General features: G+C 45.1%; 7 protein-coding genes across 8 annotated transcripts; 3 read left to right on the top strand and 4 right to left on the bottom strand.

The window, feature by feature from the left end:
* Positions 1-640: 640 nt before the first annotated feature.
* LOC131887815 (tonsoku-like protein) lies at positions 641-8,374 on the top strand. 2 transcript variants are annotated; one of them, XM_059236529.1, is made up of 4 exons: positions 641-803; positions 2,587-2,906; positions 4,937-6,309; positions 6,395-8,374. In XM_059236529.1, exons 2-4 carry the CDS (start codon positions 2,686-2,688, stop codon positions 8,347-8,349), a joined length of 3,549 nt encoding a protein of 1,182 aa, XP_059092512.1. In that variant the 5' UTR covers positions 641-803; positions 2,587-2,685; the 3' UTR covers positions 8,350-8,374. The 2 variants fall into 2 exon arrangements, with proteins under 2 accessions (XP_059092512.1, XP_059092511.1); XM_059236528.1 differs by lacking the exon at positions 641-803 and adding an exon at positions 2,481-2,505.
* Positions 8,375-8,436: 62 nt separating this feature from the next.
* Positions 8,437-9,640, bottom strand: LOC131889473 (WD repeat-containing protein WRAP73-like). The gene is made up of 2 exons (XM_059238579.1): positions 8,534-9,640; positions 8,437-8,445 (listed from the first exon to the last, which is right to left on the bottom strand). Exons 1-2 carry the CDS (start codon positions 9,638-9,640, stop codon positions 8,437-8,439), a joined length of 1,116 nt encoding a protein of 371 aa, XP_059094562.1.
* A 1,155-nt stretch (positions 9,641-10,795) lies between these two features.
* LOC131887856 (NADH dehydrogenase [ubiquinone] 1 beta subcomplex subunit 8, mitochondrial-like) lies at positions 10,796-11,605 on the top strand. Its single transcript, XM_059236576.1, has 2 exons — positions 10,796-11,087; positions 11,161-11,605. Exons 1-2 carry the CDS (start codon positions 10,878-10,880, stop codon positions 11,524-11,526), a joined length of 576 nt encoding a protein of 191 aa, XP_059092559.1. The 5' UTR covers positions 10,796-10,877; the 3' UTR covers positions 11,527-11,605.
* A 27-nt stretch (positions 11,606-11,632) lies between these two features.
* On the bottom strand, positions 11,633-12,585 carry LOC131887852 (N-acetyltransferase family 8 member 3-like). The gene has a single exon (XM_059236572.1). It carries the CDS (start codon positions 12,583-12,585, stop codon positions 11,821-11,823), a length of 765 nt encoding a protein of 254 aa, XP_059092555.1. The 3' UTR covers positions 11,633-11,820.
* LOC131887837 (schwannomin-interacting protein 1-like) lies at positions 12,585-14,199 on the bottom strand. Its single transcript, XM_059236554.1, has one exon. It carries the CDS (start codon positions 13,833-13,835, stop codon positions 12,585-12,587), a length of 1,251 nt encoding a protein of 416 aa, XP_059092537.1. The 5' UTR covers positions 13,836-14,199.
* Positions 14,200-14,861: 662 nt separating this feature from the next.
* LOC131887860 (H/ACA ribonucleoprotein complex subunit 2-like protein) lies at positions 14,862-15,566 on the top strand. The gene is made up of 2 exons (XM_059236581.1): positions 14,862-15,103; positions 15,197-15,566. The coding sequence occupies exons 1-2, from the start codon at positions 14,978-14,980 to the stop codon at positions 15,527-15,529; spliced, it is 459 nt and encodes a 152-aa protein (XP_059092564.1). The 5' UTR covers positions 14,862-14,977; the 3' UTR covers positions 15,530-15,566.
* LOC131887854 (peroxiredoxin-like 2A) lies at positions 15,543-17,098 on the bottom strand. Its single transcript, XM_059236574.1, is given in 5 exon segments — positions 15,543-15,818; positions 15,880-15,955; positions 16,451-16,588; positions 16,675-16,835; positions 16,906-17,098. Coding segments are annotated over 5 exon segments (642 nt in total). The 3' UTR covers positions 15,543-15,744.
* Between the last annotated feature and the right edge of the window lie 5 nt (positions 17,099-17,103).

Below are 17,103 nucleotides of genomic sequence, written 5' to 3'. Positions count from 1 at the left end.
CCCGCCCGCCTCCTGGCCTCGAGGGGACCAAGAGGAGGAACCCCAGTAAGCAGCTAGAGAACATCTGGACGAAGGAAGCAACGCCGCCCAAACTCGTCTGTCTTCGTGGCCAGCTTCGCCGCCCTGCTTACACTATGGCCGGGACTGACTGAGCGAGTGAGTGAGTGAGTGAGTGATTCAGACGATTCAAAGACACAGACAGAGAGGACGATGGGTGGAAAGACTATGTCGGCGTCAACTACGCAGAATTGAGTTCTGGGCAGAATCCAGCTGGCTTGGCCTCCTGGAAGCAGCCGGACCGAGCCGGCCACGTCGGGAACTCATGAATCCTTAGCATGACTGGCCTGTCTTAGCCTGTCTTCAATATCATAGATTAGAACACCCAAGTCTAGATTGAGCATTGAATATGTTCAAGTCCACCTGATGTATTCATTTGCTTAGCGGGATTCTCCTTTTCATCCGAGGTTATAGATGAAAAAACTGGGACCGAGTGAAAAAAACGATGTCTTAAGCTGCCCCAACATTGTGTTTTTATCCTTTTAAAACTTCAAAATGGGGTTCATTTTGGTTTCGAAACGTCAATGCCCTGATGACCCTTTCACTGAATCGGTGACATGTCGCCGTGACTTGAACAAAATATGCGACACTCGCCTAAAAACTCGGAGAAAAAGCGTGTGCCTCAAGGTGACCTCCCACGGGATTAGATCTATGACATTCCCAACAAGTGGTACAGCCGGAACAGCCGTTATGCTTGGGCCATAGGCCTTGTGTTGATTGAGGCCTTACTCAACTGATTTGCCCTCGTGAGTTGGGTAGGCCTGAACGGTTACGACGTCATCAAAATAATGTTCTTTGGGTTGTCGCGACACTAGTGATCAATAACTGATCATCGATCCGTACTTTGAAGATAGACACTCACATATTGAGTCCAATATGATATATGATGGTATTTGATTACTTTATTGAAGAACAGGCAAATTCACATGACTTCAAGACGTATCAAGATTCATCAATTCAAATTTCAGTCGAAGGTTGAATGAAAGTCGATTTTTTATTTGTTCGTTTGCATTTTTTCATCTATTGAATATCTTGCTTTTTTCCAAAAAGATAACACAATGTGTTTCTTAAAGGTGATATAGAACCGAAAACGGAGGAAGAGTCTCAAATTTATTTCATATATCAATAGATGAAGGAGGCTAATCTGATTGCATACCTACATGGATCAAGAGGATGGCACCTTGTTTAATTTAACATTGTGAATGCTTCTCTTAGAGTCCGTCAAATTTGGTAAATGGATTGAAATTAAACTTTGTGAAATGACTATTTTAGCAGTATTGATCTAATCAAATTGAACATTTCTTACACCACATTGTCATATTGTTATTGTTCTCTAGATTTAGCTTGAACCTCAAATTTCAAACTTTAACCCTCATGGAACCCTCAACCCTCGCTCAATCTGAAAAGCGCAACTAAGTTCAATAGAAAATATTTTGACAGCCAAATTGAAGAGGCAAGATGTATTCAGTGTAATACTAATCAACAATTTTTTACCATTTCAACAAAACAATACATTTAAATATCGTAGAAGAATGCCCGCACAATTACAATTTTTGTTAAATCAAAATTTCAATACAGATGTCAACAAAGGCTAATTTTCAGTTGATGGAAAATTGACTTTGATAAACTTGTCTCTATAAATTAGTGCTCCTTTATGGAGAATCTGGACCTAAGTTGAAGCGCTGAGGCCAATTGAGACTCTGCATTTAAAAAAAATCATTTTCCACGGGCGACTGACTTTGCTCTTTATCCTGTCTTTAGAGGAGCTAAAGTTAGATGAAATCTTTGTGGAAACGCCACGAAGGTACAAAAACTGCTTTTCAAGTTTACGTATTTTTCCCCTGTTCCATTTGGAAATATGTGTCCATTATCCACAGACAAACCAGATTTATCAAGATAGCAAGTAAGTAGGATTTAAACTCTTCTTAATTCGGCCCTCAAATCCACACAATTTTGCAGAAAGTCATCGTCATATTGTACCCAATTTGCCCAACATTGACACGATCGCTAACAAACTGCACTTTTATGCTGTCTAATCATACAAGTTTATCGTGATCAACTCATTTTAGTTAGGAGTTTAGAATTTACAGTGGGCAGAACAAAGTGAATCATGTTCTCGTTTTTACCAATCTTTAATGCGCCTGTGCTGTAATTATGAACTCAAGGGCTAACTCGTTACTTTCCACGGGCCCCGTGACGTTCATTTTCTCTGTGAGGCATGAAAATCACAAATCAGGTCTTATGGCTGCCATGAAAGAGCAAGGTCAAGGGGGAATTTGCACGTATGTCACAACGGTCACAACAGCCAAGTATTCTGATTCTCCCCGTCAAATTCAAGTCTTGATCGAGAAACTGGCCACGCTGACATCGAGGTCATGTTGTTTTGTTCTCAAAATAAAAACGGAGGGAATCTGGCTGGCACTGTTGTTGTAGTGGTTGTTGTCGCTGGTAATGCTGATGCGGTGGTCCTTCACCCCCTTCATCTTCAATCAAGTAGCCACTAACGTACCTGCGACTTCTTGTCCATAGAGGGAAAAAGCGGATCCTTTAACACCGGCTTCATGGTTGAACCGGAGCTCTCGAAAAGGTGAGGAATCAATCATCAATCGTCTCAGAAACGAGGCAACGATGGCGTCGAAGAAGACCAAGTGGTTCCAAGACTGTCGGCAACTACGCCAAGACAAAGCCCAATTGTTTCGAGCCGGCAAGCGAAGAGAATTGGCCTTGAAGGCCGTGACCTTGGCCGAAGCTTTGGAAGTCCATGGAGAGCATGACGAAGCCATTCAAGAGTATCAGGAAGCCATCGAGAACAACGAGACTGATCGCGTCTTTGTGGCTAGGACCAAAAGGTGAGAGCGGTCCTTTGGAAGTTGCCTTTTTTCGCGGGGGTTTAGCCCAATTTATTTTGGTCAGCCTTTTTATAAAATTCATGAGTCAAGACTTTCAATCTCAACCTGTTTTAAGTTTTCATGTATAAAGTATTGAAGTATTTACAAGTGTTCACGCTGTAGTCGAAACACTTTTATCCTGAAGTATTCAAATTTCATGGTGTTCACATCGACATCTTCCAGTGTTGTTTTTCAAAAAAAAGTCAATTTGAGTCGAAGAGTTATGTCGCATGGCTTTAATACCTTAAAGATAAAGGAGAGAAATCACATTGTTGAAATAAAACTTATGTTCTCGAATTATAATCATGTCCGTTGAAGTCAACTAAACATGTTCTTGGTCATCATCACTTTGTGCGCCACATTTTTATTACATACATCACTAAATAAATACTAAATTTAAAAAAATATCTTTTTCATTTTTGAAGTTTCAAATTTGAAATTTAGAACATTTTTTTTCTTCGTTTTGTTGATTTCCATGGAATACCATAATTCCTTTAAGTTGCTGCGGAATAAATGAATTAATCTCGAATACTATTACTCTATGTACATACCAATTCTCATGATTTTCTTTTTTGAACCGGTTTTTATGCGTTTTATGGGTTCATAGTAAACGAACCGTCATTGTTTGAAACTTACTAATTTCAAGACTGTCTATTCACTAGTGACTGGAAAGTAAGTTTTCGGTCACTAGTGAAGAGCAGAGATTTCGACGAATCAAATCTTGGCCAATATCAATGGCCAGGTTCAAGTCAAAATTTTAACCTGGAAACCCCTGTATCACAAAAGAAAACCTGCTAAATGAATGATTGTCACTCTCTTTGCGTGAAATTTGGATTTCAAAAAGTCGCCATGGTCAACAACTCATTTGCCTCTCCATACCCTCTCGTTTGAAGAGATGATCAGGCAAGCCCTTGCTCTACTCTTCAAACTCGTTAGCATAAAAAAGCGAACTCGTCAAAGGTTGACGAGTTCAACTTTTGACTTTCCTCAAGTCTCATTTTTTAAAAACTTCAGGTAAAGAAAGCAACTGTCATTGAATGAAGTTGATTCTTAATCTCATAGAAGACATGTTGCTTTTCAGTTAGTAAATTGGTCTTATGTCACAATCAATTTTACTCACAGTGCCAGAGTTACGCAATACCACTTTGGAGCCTTATTTTGAGCATACACTCTTCTTTGTCTTGAGATCGTGGTTATTTATCTATCCTTTGCCCTCATTTTTTATAATGTACCACAACAAAAAAGTAACAGTTCGAAAATCCGCAAATCCCCTTTTTACCCATATTTGGCGCGATGAATTATCTTTGGTTATCCAAGCGGGTTGTGGCGAATCCTGATTCTTAAAGCCGGTGTAAAATCAATTACCTATGGGGTTGTTGGAGCCGTGTCCTTGGGGTAAGCATGGCATGCGGTCCTGTTACTTATCAACACGACATTTGGTCCAGCTCGACCGCCCATCTAAAAAAAATTAAACTGCGGACGGTTTTCTCACAAAAATAGGCCAACTCTTGGTCAGAGCAACTCAGGATTCCTTTTCAAAAATGTTTCAAAATGATAAACTTAAATCCTTTACTGATGTCGCTGACTAAGAGTGGACCCAAGATTCAAGTTTTAGTAGTCATTACTAGATAACTTTGACCACCTCTCGTGAGTTCCGTTGGCCAGATTTTGAGTTCAAACAAGACCAAATGTTTCAATGTGACAAGATATTCCGATCACATTAACTAAATGCTAATTTTGAATGCGATGCGAAATTTTTGCCTCCGTCCGAGGTTCATATTCATAGAAGTCCTTGTTCAAGGACAAAAAATATTGGAGACAACTAATGCAGTCTCTTACAAACATTTTCGCTCCGAACTCTCAGCGCCGGTTAAAGTAGTCACGGTTATTTTAGAATTAGTAAGAGAACTATGAATAGACTGCTCATGCCGACGTTGTTTGATCAGACCCGCCATACGACAAATGATTTGACTCTTCTTTTTCATTTGAAGGAAAATCGGCGACGCCTGCCTTATGTTGCAACGGTACGAAGCCGCTCGTTCTGAGTTTAATCACTACTTGACCATGAGTCTCTCCCTGGATTTGACGGCCGATGTTCAGCGAGCGTACACGTCCTTGGGGCGATCCTATCATGACGAGGCCGTGGACTTACATCGAATAGGCCTTGACGATGCTGAGCGATTGAACAAATTCCAAGCCCTGCTTCAAGATGGGCAGAAGAATTTCGAAAGGGCGCACCAAGCTATCAAGCAGATCGTGGATCCCGATTGCAACGAGTATGAAAGAAAAGAAATGGAAGTGATCGTGGTTCGGAATTTGTTGGGCATAGCTCAAATGCGAGAGGATACGGACAAGTGTTCTAAGTTAGTCGAGTTGGGGGAACGACTTTGTATTGAACGGGGCAGCAAGTTTCAAAGCTACCTTTGGACGTTCAAAGAAATCAAGCTCGGGTTGTTGGTGGAACGGGGCGACATAGAGGCTGGAATTAAACTCGCCGACCAATGTCTCAAGTTTCCCGCCCAATCTAATACATTCAAATATCATTCGTTGTGGCTGCGATCACGATTGGCCCTAAAACGGAAGACCTTTGAGGACGCTCACAAGTTTCTCTATCAAGCCTACAAAAGCATGGACAAGGATGACTCTCAAAAAGAGAAGTTAGGCTCCGATCTAGCTCGCGTCGTCAAGATTCGACGCCTAGTGTCGAAATTTCAGGCCTTACCCATCAACTGTCGCGAACTTGAGAAATCCCAACTTTTAGAACAAATAGCAGATAAACTCTGTGATTGTGAACTGTTCAAGGATGAGGCCTTTGAGACGGCGGTCTGGTACTACAAGGAAAGTCTAGCCCATGCGGAGAAATGTGACGGGGATCAAGAGCGATTGGCGGCCTTAACGAGTTCGATCGCCACTACTTTCTTTGATCTGAAAGATTTCAAAAACGCCTTGACCTTCCACGAGCAAGAGCTGCGCTTGAGAACCTCGGGTGGGAAAGAATCTATTAGATGTCTAATTGTGATGGCCCGATGTGCCCAGGGACTCAATAAAACATACCGAGCCGCTTTAACCTACCTAGAAAAAGCAATTGCCATCGGCAAAGAATTGGAGGACAAGTCTTTAAGTGCTGAAGTGTTGCTGGAAATCATTGAACTTCAGAGTAAGCACCAAATGTTTGGAGAGTTGAAGGAGACCAAGCGTGAGTTGGAATCTCTTGGCAATGTTGTTCCCAACGATGGTGACTCTCAAGAGACCGCTGCGAACGAATCCGACGTCTCTGATCTGGCTTATCGAAGTGACAACGAGGACGCTCAGGAAGGGCGTACGAGGAGACGTCGAAAATTTGCCATCAAAACTAACCGTTTAGGTAAGTCTAATATTGACGAATAGTTTTGGATGACTTTACGTTAATGTAAGCTTTGTGGCTATATGCATTGTTCGTCTTGTTTCAGGTGAATCTCCCCTTCACTTAGCAAGCAAGAAAAGTGATAATGTTACGACAATCCAAGATCTTTTAGACAAAGGTCATCCCATCAATCATACAGACAACTCAGGTTTTACTCCATTGCACGAAGCTGCCAATCATGGCCAAACTGACAACATTCGGGTTCTTCTGGACAACGGAGCAAACGTGAATGTTTTCTCTCAAGCGCGGATCACGGCTCTGATGTCGGCGTGTGCGGTTGGCGTTTTACCTTGCATCAAACTGCTTTTAGAGGCCGGCGCCAAAGTGGAACCGCAAGATTTGGATGGATGGAACGCAATTGATCACTTGGAGAACACACTCAAGAATGCCCAAAATGATGTCGATCCTGAAGAACGAGAATCGTGTGAAAATATCATTCGTATCATGCAAGTGAAATTGAAGGCCATCGAGGAATCCGGTGTGAATATACGCATTATCCCCAAGGCTAGAAAGAGCAGACTTTTTTGCACCGAAGACGACTCAGTCCAGGAATCAAAGTCCATATCTAGCACTCCTGACCTCGGGAACCGGTCCCGATCCCAACGTCGTCCTCTGAGAGAGAGAAACACTTATCGATCGGGTGAAGAAAATCACTCCTCGGAGTCCGAATCCAACAATGATAATGAAGATGGCAACCTTTCGATGAGACGTCGAGGCCAAAAGAGTTCAGTCACCGATTACAAGTCAGCCATCCGAGCATTAAGACCAGCTCAAGAAAGGAACAAGATCGCTTGTCCCAGTCCGAAGAAGAACCCTCGGTTTGCAACTGGGGCCTACGAAGACGAGTTCGACAACGAAGATGACTGGCTTGAAGATGATGTCGGATCTTCAAGGCTCTCCTCCTCCTCTAAGCGATCGAAAAAAGCCCAGCTCGATACCGCTAGCCGTTCAATGAAATCGAAACAAAAGAAGCGAAGAGACCCGTCAAACGAGACTAGAATTAAGTGCGAAGCAGTGAAGAAAGAACAATTTAGAAGAGATGAAGAAATCTCTCAATTGTCGTCCCCGCCAACAAATGCATCCCAGTTCGCAAATCAAACACTCATCAAGGAGGATGGCCTGGCGTTTCGCCACTCCATGAAGGTTAAAGTGTATGTGGAAAAGAAAAGTTTCATGATCCCCATTATGAACTTAGATTGGACGTACAACGATTTGAGTGCAGAAGTGGCTCGACGATACCGCCTCTTAACGGGAAAGAAACCTGTGCTCAAGCTCACCACATCTGATCATTCCGAGCTCCTAGGCACGGACTTGGTGTCCTCAGTAACCAATAATAACGACGAACTCCAATCGCAGATTTTAGAGTGGATAGTGCCGCCATTGGTCGAGAGATATCAAGAAGAATGCCAAGCCAAGGGCGTGCCCGAAGTCGCTACGGTCACCAAAGCGATGAAAGATTTAGCATTGGGTCAGGCATTCGGCTTGAGTTGCTTTTTGAGAACTCCGCATACGGATCTTTTATTTAGAGCGCTTCAGTGGGAAGATAATCTACGCGAAATAACTATGCCCAGATGTAGATTGGGAGAGCAAGGTTTCAATTTTCTCTTGCTTGCTTTACCCACTCTACCCAATTTGGAACGCCTTAACGTCAAGTCCAATGGAATATCAGGTGACTGCATCAAGTCACTAGTGACCAAGCTCAAAACCAGTCCAGCGTTACAGTGCCTTCAGTATCTCAATTTGAGTTTCAATCCAATCGGGGACGATGCGGCAGACCATTTAGCCGAGTTATGTCTCCTAGTGGAAGCCCTGGATGAAATCGAGCTTCAAGCATGTTGTCTCACCTCAAATGTGTTCCTCTATGCTCAGCCCAAGTGGAAAAAAGTGCTGCCTAGGTACAAAAGTATTAACTTGGGCTGCAATTTTATTGATGGCCCAGGCCAGAGTTTTGTCCGGAATCAAGTCCCGCTCCATTGTCGTGTTGAATTTTGCCACAAATAAATCCTCGTTTACCTGCCACTAGAAACGCTTTGCCTAAAGGGTTCCACTGCACTTGGCTTGGTTGAATTTCGTCCGAGAGAGGGGCCTTCATTTGCACTGCTCCAAATGGGGTCCATGTGAACAGGGATTTCTGTGTGAGAATGAGTAATCGAATCGAATGAGTCTCCCAGGATATGCTCAATACCGGACTTTGACACACGAATACACTTCGCAGCTGAAGCTCTTCCAAGTTCCAGATGAACACAACACATGGACATGACTTTTTCCGAACGGCCAAAAAGAAGCCATCGTCGCTCTGGGCCATTGCCTGGATCCCGATTCGCGGGTTGGGCTTTCGCACATCGACTGGTATTTCTGACAGCATGACGGGTCGTGATTTCACCACGACCACTTGCGTCTCTTTTAAATTGAGCAGATCTTGGATGACTTGGCCATCGACACTGCGTACGGGACGGTCGCTCTCCTCATATACGACACATTCAGTGTGAGAACCATTGATTTCGGGACCCAACTCCAGATCGTCCACCAGGGTCCAATTTAGGGTATTGAACACTCGAATTCGGCCATCACACGTGCCCATGTGTAGAAGTTGCCCACAAGGCGAAAATTGAGCAATTTGAATGCCCAATTCGAGCGTATTTTTCTGAAATAAAAATTGAGACACACCTCGGTCCGAGAACACCTGAAGAGCATAGTGAAGGGAGCCACTCCACACCACCAGTGAATCACTTTTAGGGCTCCAGGTGAGGTCTTCAATATCACCTATGGCGGGAGCCACTCGCTTGACCAAATGCCAATCCGAACATCGGTACCACGCCAAGCTTTCGCCGGACTGCGCCTTCTCTACCACCGCCATCAACGCGCCATCGGGACCGGAGGCGAAGCGCTTGGGATGCTCAATGAACTTGACCTTCCGAGAGGTGAGGGACCAAATGGTCAGACTGACAAAAAATGGAGCCCAAACCAGCACGTGTCGACTGTCAGCGCTGAAAAGGATACCACTCAGGCCCATGGCCCCTTGCGTGATCTTGGCGGTCCAATCCGAGTTGAAGGGGGAAAACACGTGGACCAGACCCAAGGAGGGCACACCCACCGCCAAGAACTCAGAGTCGGGGGCCCAACACAATGACCCGATATCGTCGTCGACCACTTGGTTCGCCATCACGGCCAAGGAGTCGGCGTGACGAATGGTTAAACGAGTTTGAGTCACGTGGGCCATGAATTGTCCGTTGGGACTCCATTGGACCAAAGCGTTGGAGCAGGATAGTGTGCGGCTAAAATGGACCACCATATCCAAAGGCGATTAAAGGACAAAAAAGCAACAGAGAAAGAGAATGTTCAGGTAGGTGGTCATTTGGAGTTTTTCAAGTCTCTGTCATTTCTTCGTTCTTGGCAGTTAGCTAGTTAGAACTTTTGAACCACTCTTGTTCGTGTTTGTATTGATGTTTTGAATGGAGAGAAGTAGAGAAACAATCTTCAGTGTGACCAACTTTAGTGAGGAAACCATGTTGGATGCTTATTCAGCCATCTTTTGATTCGAGGTTAAGCGATGAATTTTGCGCCGTTAGCCAGGCCTAAAAGTTGCTGGGGGTGCAACTATTTATGTGTATCAGAGTTAGGAAAGCTGTATGTGATACTCTTTCAAGAGATGAATAAAGAAATAATTTCAATTAAGTTTCAATTTTTGCATGTCAGGAAGATCTGGATTGCGGGCCACTCAGTTTCATAACTAATCATTGATTGGCCCCTTTGACAGGCAAATAAGTGTGTTGTGACCATGATTTAATATTCAAATTAATTCTTGATGAAAAATAGACCTTTGTCCACTAACTTTTAATGTCTAAGATCCAGTCAAAGTTCATGAAGCATTATCATGAGGATGGAGGGAGACAATGGTTCACAAACGCAAAAAGTTGCCTAGATCTAAATTGATTTGATACTGAGATGTGTCTTGGTACCAAATGGTTGAAAATGTCCAAACACATTCAAAGGAGGTCACTTGCGCTTTTGGCTTTGAGTATTCCTTGTTAAAAATCACATTGCAATTCCAAGTCATTCAACCTGAAAAGGAAAATTTTTCAAACATCTCATATTGTAAGATGCTGCTGATTTTCCTTTTAACATACATTAACACTAAAGCCATGGCAGAAAATGCTGCTTTTGGATACACTCCATTCATTGATAACTGGGTGAAAGCTAGTGCTTTGCCTTTTTGCATGTGTTATTTTAGTATTGTGAAATCAGGCAGCGACTTTTGCTCTGAAAACGAGTCCACTTGTGTAGCTCGGATCACACTCTCTAGGCCTTGCTTCCTCTACGCTAAAATCGTCAGCCTTTGCTATCTGGTTACATAGCCAATCAAACTAACGCAACCTCGTGATCTAGTGTTCTTCGAAAAACAAATGTATCAACAAAAAAAGAAGCAGAGGGACAGACAGGCAGACAGGCAGACAGACTGAATAAGGCTGTCAACATTTCGAGTGGACTTCACTGGACTGACTGGCTGGCTTGGAGGACACACAGTCAAAATGTCGACTTGGAGCTTGTTGGCCAAACAAACGGGAAAGAACATGATGGGCCTCAGGACTGGGATGTGGGCCTTGCGGGCTCGATCCGGAGGCATCATGGTCACGTCAGTACGCACGGCAGCCGACCGACCCGACCCGTGGAATTACCTGTGGCAACCTGGACCATATCCACGCACCCAAGAAGAGCGCGAGGCAGCGGCCAAGAAATATGTAAAATCACTCATTGATAGAGACGAAGACGAGGGAGTATTTAAAATCTCTGGGGTTTATTCATCTTTTGTAGGGATTGATTGTCGAGGACTACAAGCCGTACCCGGACGATGGCAGAGGTCTGGGTGACTACCCGAATTTACCCGTACGATGCATGGACTCCAAACCGGGCCAATACAACTGGGATATCCCCGAGGAGAAGCGAAACTTCGGCGAGCCTCTGCACATGAATTTTCATTTGATGCTCGCTTCTCGGCCTAGCCTCTCCGTCCGGCCACGCTACACTCAATTCCAATATTTGCGTTGGTTTTTGGGACTCATTTCTTTCTTCACCTTGTTTCAGCTTATAGCCGGCGAGTACGAATGGTTCCATCCCTTCTCTGAGCGTCAAACTCCTGGGCCCTACAAGAAAAAGTTCTATTCCTTTGAGTTGGAATAGTCACCATGGAATTTCGGATCCCACAGGATCAGAATATGTCTTTAACCTTTCATTCGATTAAAACTCTTCATTTACCGGGTTTGATGAATGCATTCTTATGTTGCTCTTGTGGTTACTACTATCATTTATTATCATTATTCACAGAAATGTTCACGAAACTGATGACAGGTTAATCAACAAACACAATATGGGGATTTATATATATCCCCATATAAGATAAGCAGCATGAGACTGACTGAGATGCTGGTGGTGACGTTAGTATCAAATCAAGAAGAAAAGGAGTAATCTCGCCGCCTAGGCCTCCTCAAGGGAGGTGTTTCTGGTACAAGATCGTCGGAATCTGTACATAGTGATGGGGATCAAGCCGAAAACAAATTCTTTGGGAAATGAATTGGAAATGCTGAAACCTTTTGCCATATACAAGGCTTTGGCCGCTTCATGAAACTCCGTGGTGATCAATTCGACGGCACGAAATTTCTGCTCAGAGCAATGAGCCAAGGCTACGTCCACCAAAGCTACCCCGATGCCTCTTTTTCGATATGGTTTGGCCACCGCCATCCGTCTCAACCAGGCCACGGAATCGGGCGGTTCTTTTCGATCCGGGTCGCTTTTGATATCGATGGCAATGGTGCCGATGATTTGACCTTCCTGCGCTGCTTTGGCATAATGGGAATTGTCGCGCACGAATTCCGTGGTCGCATCCCGATAATCACCCTCCAACAAAATGGCCACCCAGAAGCCTTTCCGCGTGGACGGATGGTAGTTAGCATCGATATCTTTGAGGTCAGTGTGAAATTTCCACGCCTTGATGCGATGAGCCAGCCATATGGCAATGCCCAGCATGAACAACGTGAACGGAAGCGTTAGAACACAATAGTGGAGTTGAATATCGCCCAACACGAAAATGACCGACGAGAGCATGAGTGACACGTGGATGCAAAACTCTCGTTGAGCCAAAGTGATGAAGCACTTCCAAACAGTGGACATGGTGGCCTCGGTCACGAGTGAGTACACTTGAGACTGGTCCCCGTAGGCGAAATGACGGATCAGGACCTTCATTATAAGGTTTGGCTGAGGGGCAGGTTGTGCGTCAGATCTTCGATATCCAGGAGCTGGCTGTCTTGCTCAATTTGAAGCTCGTCTTTTTGAATGAGGAGTTGCACGAGTTCTTGGTTATGAGATTCGATTTGATTATGCAGATGATTGACGATCACTTGGAGTGAAGCAAAATTGTACGTGCCTAACTGAGACAGGGTAAAGCGGTCGTTGGACACGCCCAACAGTTGCCGTAGTGGATTGTTTTGACCTCGTTTCAGTCGCTCCTTATCGACCAACTTTTTAGCGATGGCTTGACAATCACTGAGATTTACTTGCACCTCTTTCTGCAACTTGGACAACTTCTTTTTGAACTTTCTTCGCCGTTTCTCGTCTCGATGCGAACTGGCGGGGGGGGATTGGAGTGCTTGGGGCGATTCAAGATCCGGATTTCGAAACGACTCCCAATCGATTCGAGATCGCGGGTAGACGGCCTCTTCCGTGTCACTGTCTTCTGAACTGTCCTCTTTCTGATCTACGCCACAGGTGGAATCCGTTCGAGGATCTTCGTCGTCGTGGTCGTCGTGGTCGTCGTCTTCCCCACTCGATACGACCTCGTTGATGAAACAAATCTGGAGGTCGTGATTATCGGCCGGAAGGAAACCCTTGCGAAAACCGTTGGGCCGAAGTTCAGGATCGGAATCGTGGTGAGTGGAGCCGAAAGAGGCAGCTAATTTCTTGCGGATTTCTTCACGCGTATTGGGGCGGATGGGATGTCCGACAGTGGTGGGCGGGGCTGAAACCCGCGTGGAAGATTCCGTCACTTCAACCACCCGAATGAACCGATCAATCACGGATTGGTCCAGCGATTGAGTTGGACCTTCGTCCACCTCCTCGGTTAAAACAGGCGGGGCCTCGGAGCTCTTGTATTGATATTTGGTACCTCGATGTTTGGAGGGCTGGGTGTGGGCCTGAATCACGGGTAAACTGGCACTTTTGGGCAGACGATTAAGGGCCAATGACTGGGCCTCGGATGCATGGGCGTGTTGGGGCTGGGTGTCGGCGGTCGTGGCGGTCGAGCCGAACAAGGTGGAGAATCGGAGAGATTCTGAGCGAATGAGCGATCCCACTTGGACCGCGTCTGAACGTAGGTTGTGCAAATATTGCGAGGACTCTTGAACCAAGGTCTCCTTGACTTTGCCTAATTCGTGGTTCACTTCCGAGACTCGAGCCGCTTGCCATTGAGTCTGGACGCGCGACAGGAAGTTATTCATGCTGAGCCCGCTCCCAAAGCCACATCCGGCCGGCTCTTCACACTCATCCTCCTTCTGGGTCGAGCTCAGTACCGGTCTTTAATGGTGGGAGGGCGGCCACTGCGCGGGTTTGGGGCGCTAGCTAGCAGCGGTGGCCGTTCTTCGGCTACGTCCAGAATGATTTCTGGTCTGACCGATCCAAGTTGTTCATAGTTCAATGGTCATGGTTCAAGGTTCAAGCACAAGAAGCACTGGCAGCATAGCATGCACTTTTTCAACGTCAGTATTGATCTTATTGTCAAACTAACAGAGTCAGCCACCCTCCTCCCTCTGTGGTCTGGCCAATCAGAGACAGGAGGCTCGGTAGATCTAGACTCTCATTGGTCAGGGTCGGTTTCGTTTCGGTGTGGCCGCCCTCGCCTTGGGCTGCCCAATGATTGGGCTGGTTGAGAAGGAATAAGTCCGCTGTTCTGTCCCCTGAGGAGACTCTCCTCCCACGCCAGGGCCACCCTTAAAAGAGAAAAAAGACAAAATGCCCATGTTCAAGCATTCACATAAAAAATATGCCTGTTGTATGGAAACTGCATGTCAGTTGACGGCACAAGAATGTCCTAGATATCAAACTAATGGCAGCCCTGGCTCTGTCAATCTAGGGAATCGAAAGTTGGTCATCATGACGGGAATCACGGAACATGAAATTTGAGAATTTATCTTGTTAGTCTTTCGACCTTTCACGTGGTTGAACTGGAACCCCATTGCGTATTGAAACGTTTCAAGGCTCAAATATCCGGCTAATCGCGTTTGCCAACAGTATCCGTAAAACTAAGCTCTCTCGAAAAACATGATTCGATCAAAAAAAAAAAGAAAGATTCACCGTTTGTCCCTGTTCTTTAACGCAGGTGAGTTATCTCGATGGTAGTTTGCTTTTCAAGGGGTATATAGTTTATTATGTTACTTTCCATGCTATAACGTCCTAACATTGTTAAAAAGTGAATTGGTAGTACTAGCACCCCACACCTTTATGGTTGCGTGACGTGACCGAGCAGAGGTTGCGCAAATCCATCAACAACAAATACAACCCCAGTGGTTACCACGTGAAAAATTGTGGATTCCACCTTCTTGAGAGTATATTGAGTATTTCCCATTCAAATCTGACTCCAACCATGGTGAAGGATAAAAAGAACACCTCGGTGGTCGAGGATGATAGCGATAAAGTGTCTTACGAAGAAAAGCTCAAGTTCGTCTCGGTTATCGCCAAGCCCATGGCCTCCAAGAAATTGGCCAAAAAGGTAAGCCGCCAGTTGAATGGTCTGAATATGTCTGGGGCCGATCGGCCGGAAAGGGCACTCAATGAATGAATCCATCAATCTATCGCTTTTCAGTTGTACAAATGCATTAAGAAGGGCTCCAAGCAAAAAGATCTCATTCGCAACGGTCTCAAGGACGTTCAGGCCCGGATTCGTAAAGGCGAGCGCGGTCTGATTGTATTTGCCGGGGATGTCACGCCCATTGAGGTCATGTGTCATTTACCGGCGGTGTGTGAAGAAAAGAATATCCCCTACGTGTTCACACCCTCCCGACAAGATCTCGGCACGGCCATGGGCGTCAAACGAGGATCATTAATGGTCATGATCAAGGAAAGCAACGACTATAAGGATATTCTGGACGAATGTCAAAAAGAAATCCAAGCTCTGCCCACCCCTGTCCCTGAATAAATTAACCAATCCCTACGAATAAAGCGTTTAATCAATCGAAGAACATGTACGGCTTATTGGATTGAAGTATGTATAACTGCAGGGTCATTGCCCTCTTTCAACATCAATCATCAGATTCCAAGGCTTTAGGATTTCACCTTGAATCATCATTAAGATGCTTTGGGTTCCGTCCCTGGACACTAATTCACCCCAGCGCGTCTTTCATTCTTCATCGTTTACTTGGTATGGCCCGAAATCGTATGGACCGCCTCCATCACTTCTGTGATGTTGCAATGATCGCCAAAGTAGCCTGAAAATGGATTGTGCCCGACCTTTTTCCGTGGTTCAACAGCTTCATAAACAAAACTCACCTTCTCGGTGTTCGTATAGAACCCCTTGGCCTTTTTTACCCAACACGAAGACTCCACCCAATAGCGTACCATCACCCTACAAAACAGGAGGAGCTTTTGAAATGGTTCAAAGACGACGTTACCACTAGGCAGAGAGGGTAGGCGTAAAAATGGGCAATTTTACCACATGTCTTTTTCCTCCCCGCGAGTTGGGCTCATTTGGGCTAAGAACGTCATTTATTCTCGATGCCTCAGAGCCCCAAAGCTCAGTACGCACCAAGGCACACAATGGATGAGTTAGCTCCACCCTAGTCAGATCTTGCCACGGTGGTGTTAGCTCATTCATTTTGTACCCTTTAATTCGAAATTTGAAGCTCATAACTTTTGACATAGACGTTGGTTGCGTTTTAGTTCCCATTTGGCTGACACTTTCCCCGTCATACAGAGCCCGACTCATTTGAAACAACATTTCCTTAATTGCGGTGGACGTTTTCACATTTTCACCCCCTACTGTCTCTGTTCAGTGATGACGTCGACCTTGCATAATCCCAAGGTGTAGGGGGTAGGATATTTCATTAAGTAAAGTACACACTTTAAGGTTTCCATCCACGTTTTTGCTCTTGGTGGCGAAAATCTGTTGGTAAACTGACCATCGTAAGAAGCCCATAATGAGCATGCGCCGCTCCTTAGGACCGTAGAATCGTTTCTCTTCATCCAGGTACAAATCTCCCTAAACGGAAAAGTAGCCAAGATGAGAAGATATTCTCTACTCACAATATAAATGGTGCAATAAACTATTTTCAGATTAAACTGTACCTGGAAGAAAGACTTGAACTCTTCGGCTCCTAGGGTCTCGTGAAGAATCCCCACAAGAGGCACGCCCATCTTGTTCAAATGAGGTACCAACTCTGACAGTTGGAGAGCCTCATCTCGGCACAAAGATCATCCGGGTCGACGCACCGCCATGACCACGGCACCTGTTTAAGGATACATATGTTCAACCATGAGTAAGATCTGGAGAGGCATATGAAGACAACCTCAACTGACCTGTTTCATCCCACAACGTATGGGCGGGCACAACCGAATTCAAGTTGGCTATAGGTTTGAGCTGGGTGGGCCGCAGCCAATCCTCAGTGGCTTTTTGCGAAGGTAGAATCCAAGCTGAAGGCAAATTACAATAAGCAATGAAGCCCGAGACTGCCCCGGTCAAGATCCAGGGCCATTGGGACAGCACCGACATGACGG

This window comes from Tigriopus californicus, chromosome 10 (genome assembly GCF_007210705.1).
Source record: "Tigriopus californicus strain San Diego chromosome 10, Tcal_SD_v2.1, whole genome shotgun sequence".
Lineage (NCBI taxonomy): Eukaryota > Metazoa > Arthropoda > Copepoda > Harpacticoida > Harpacticidae > Tigriopus > Tigriopus californicus.
Note: the sequence above shows the minus strand (reverse complement) of the source record. Positions and strands in the feature narration are given on the sequence as shown.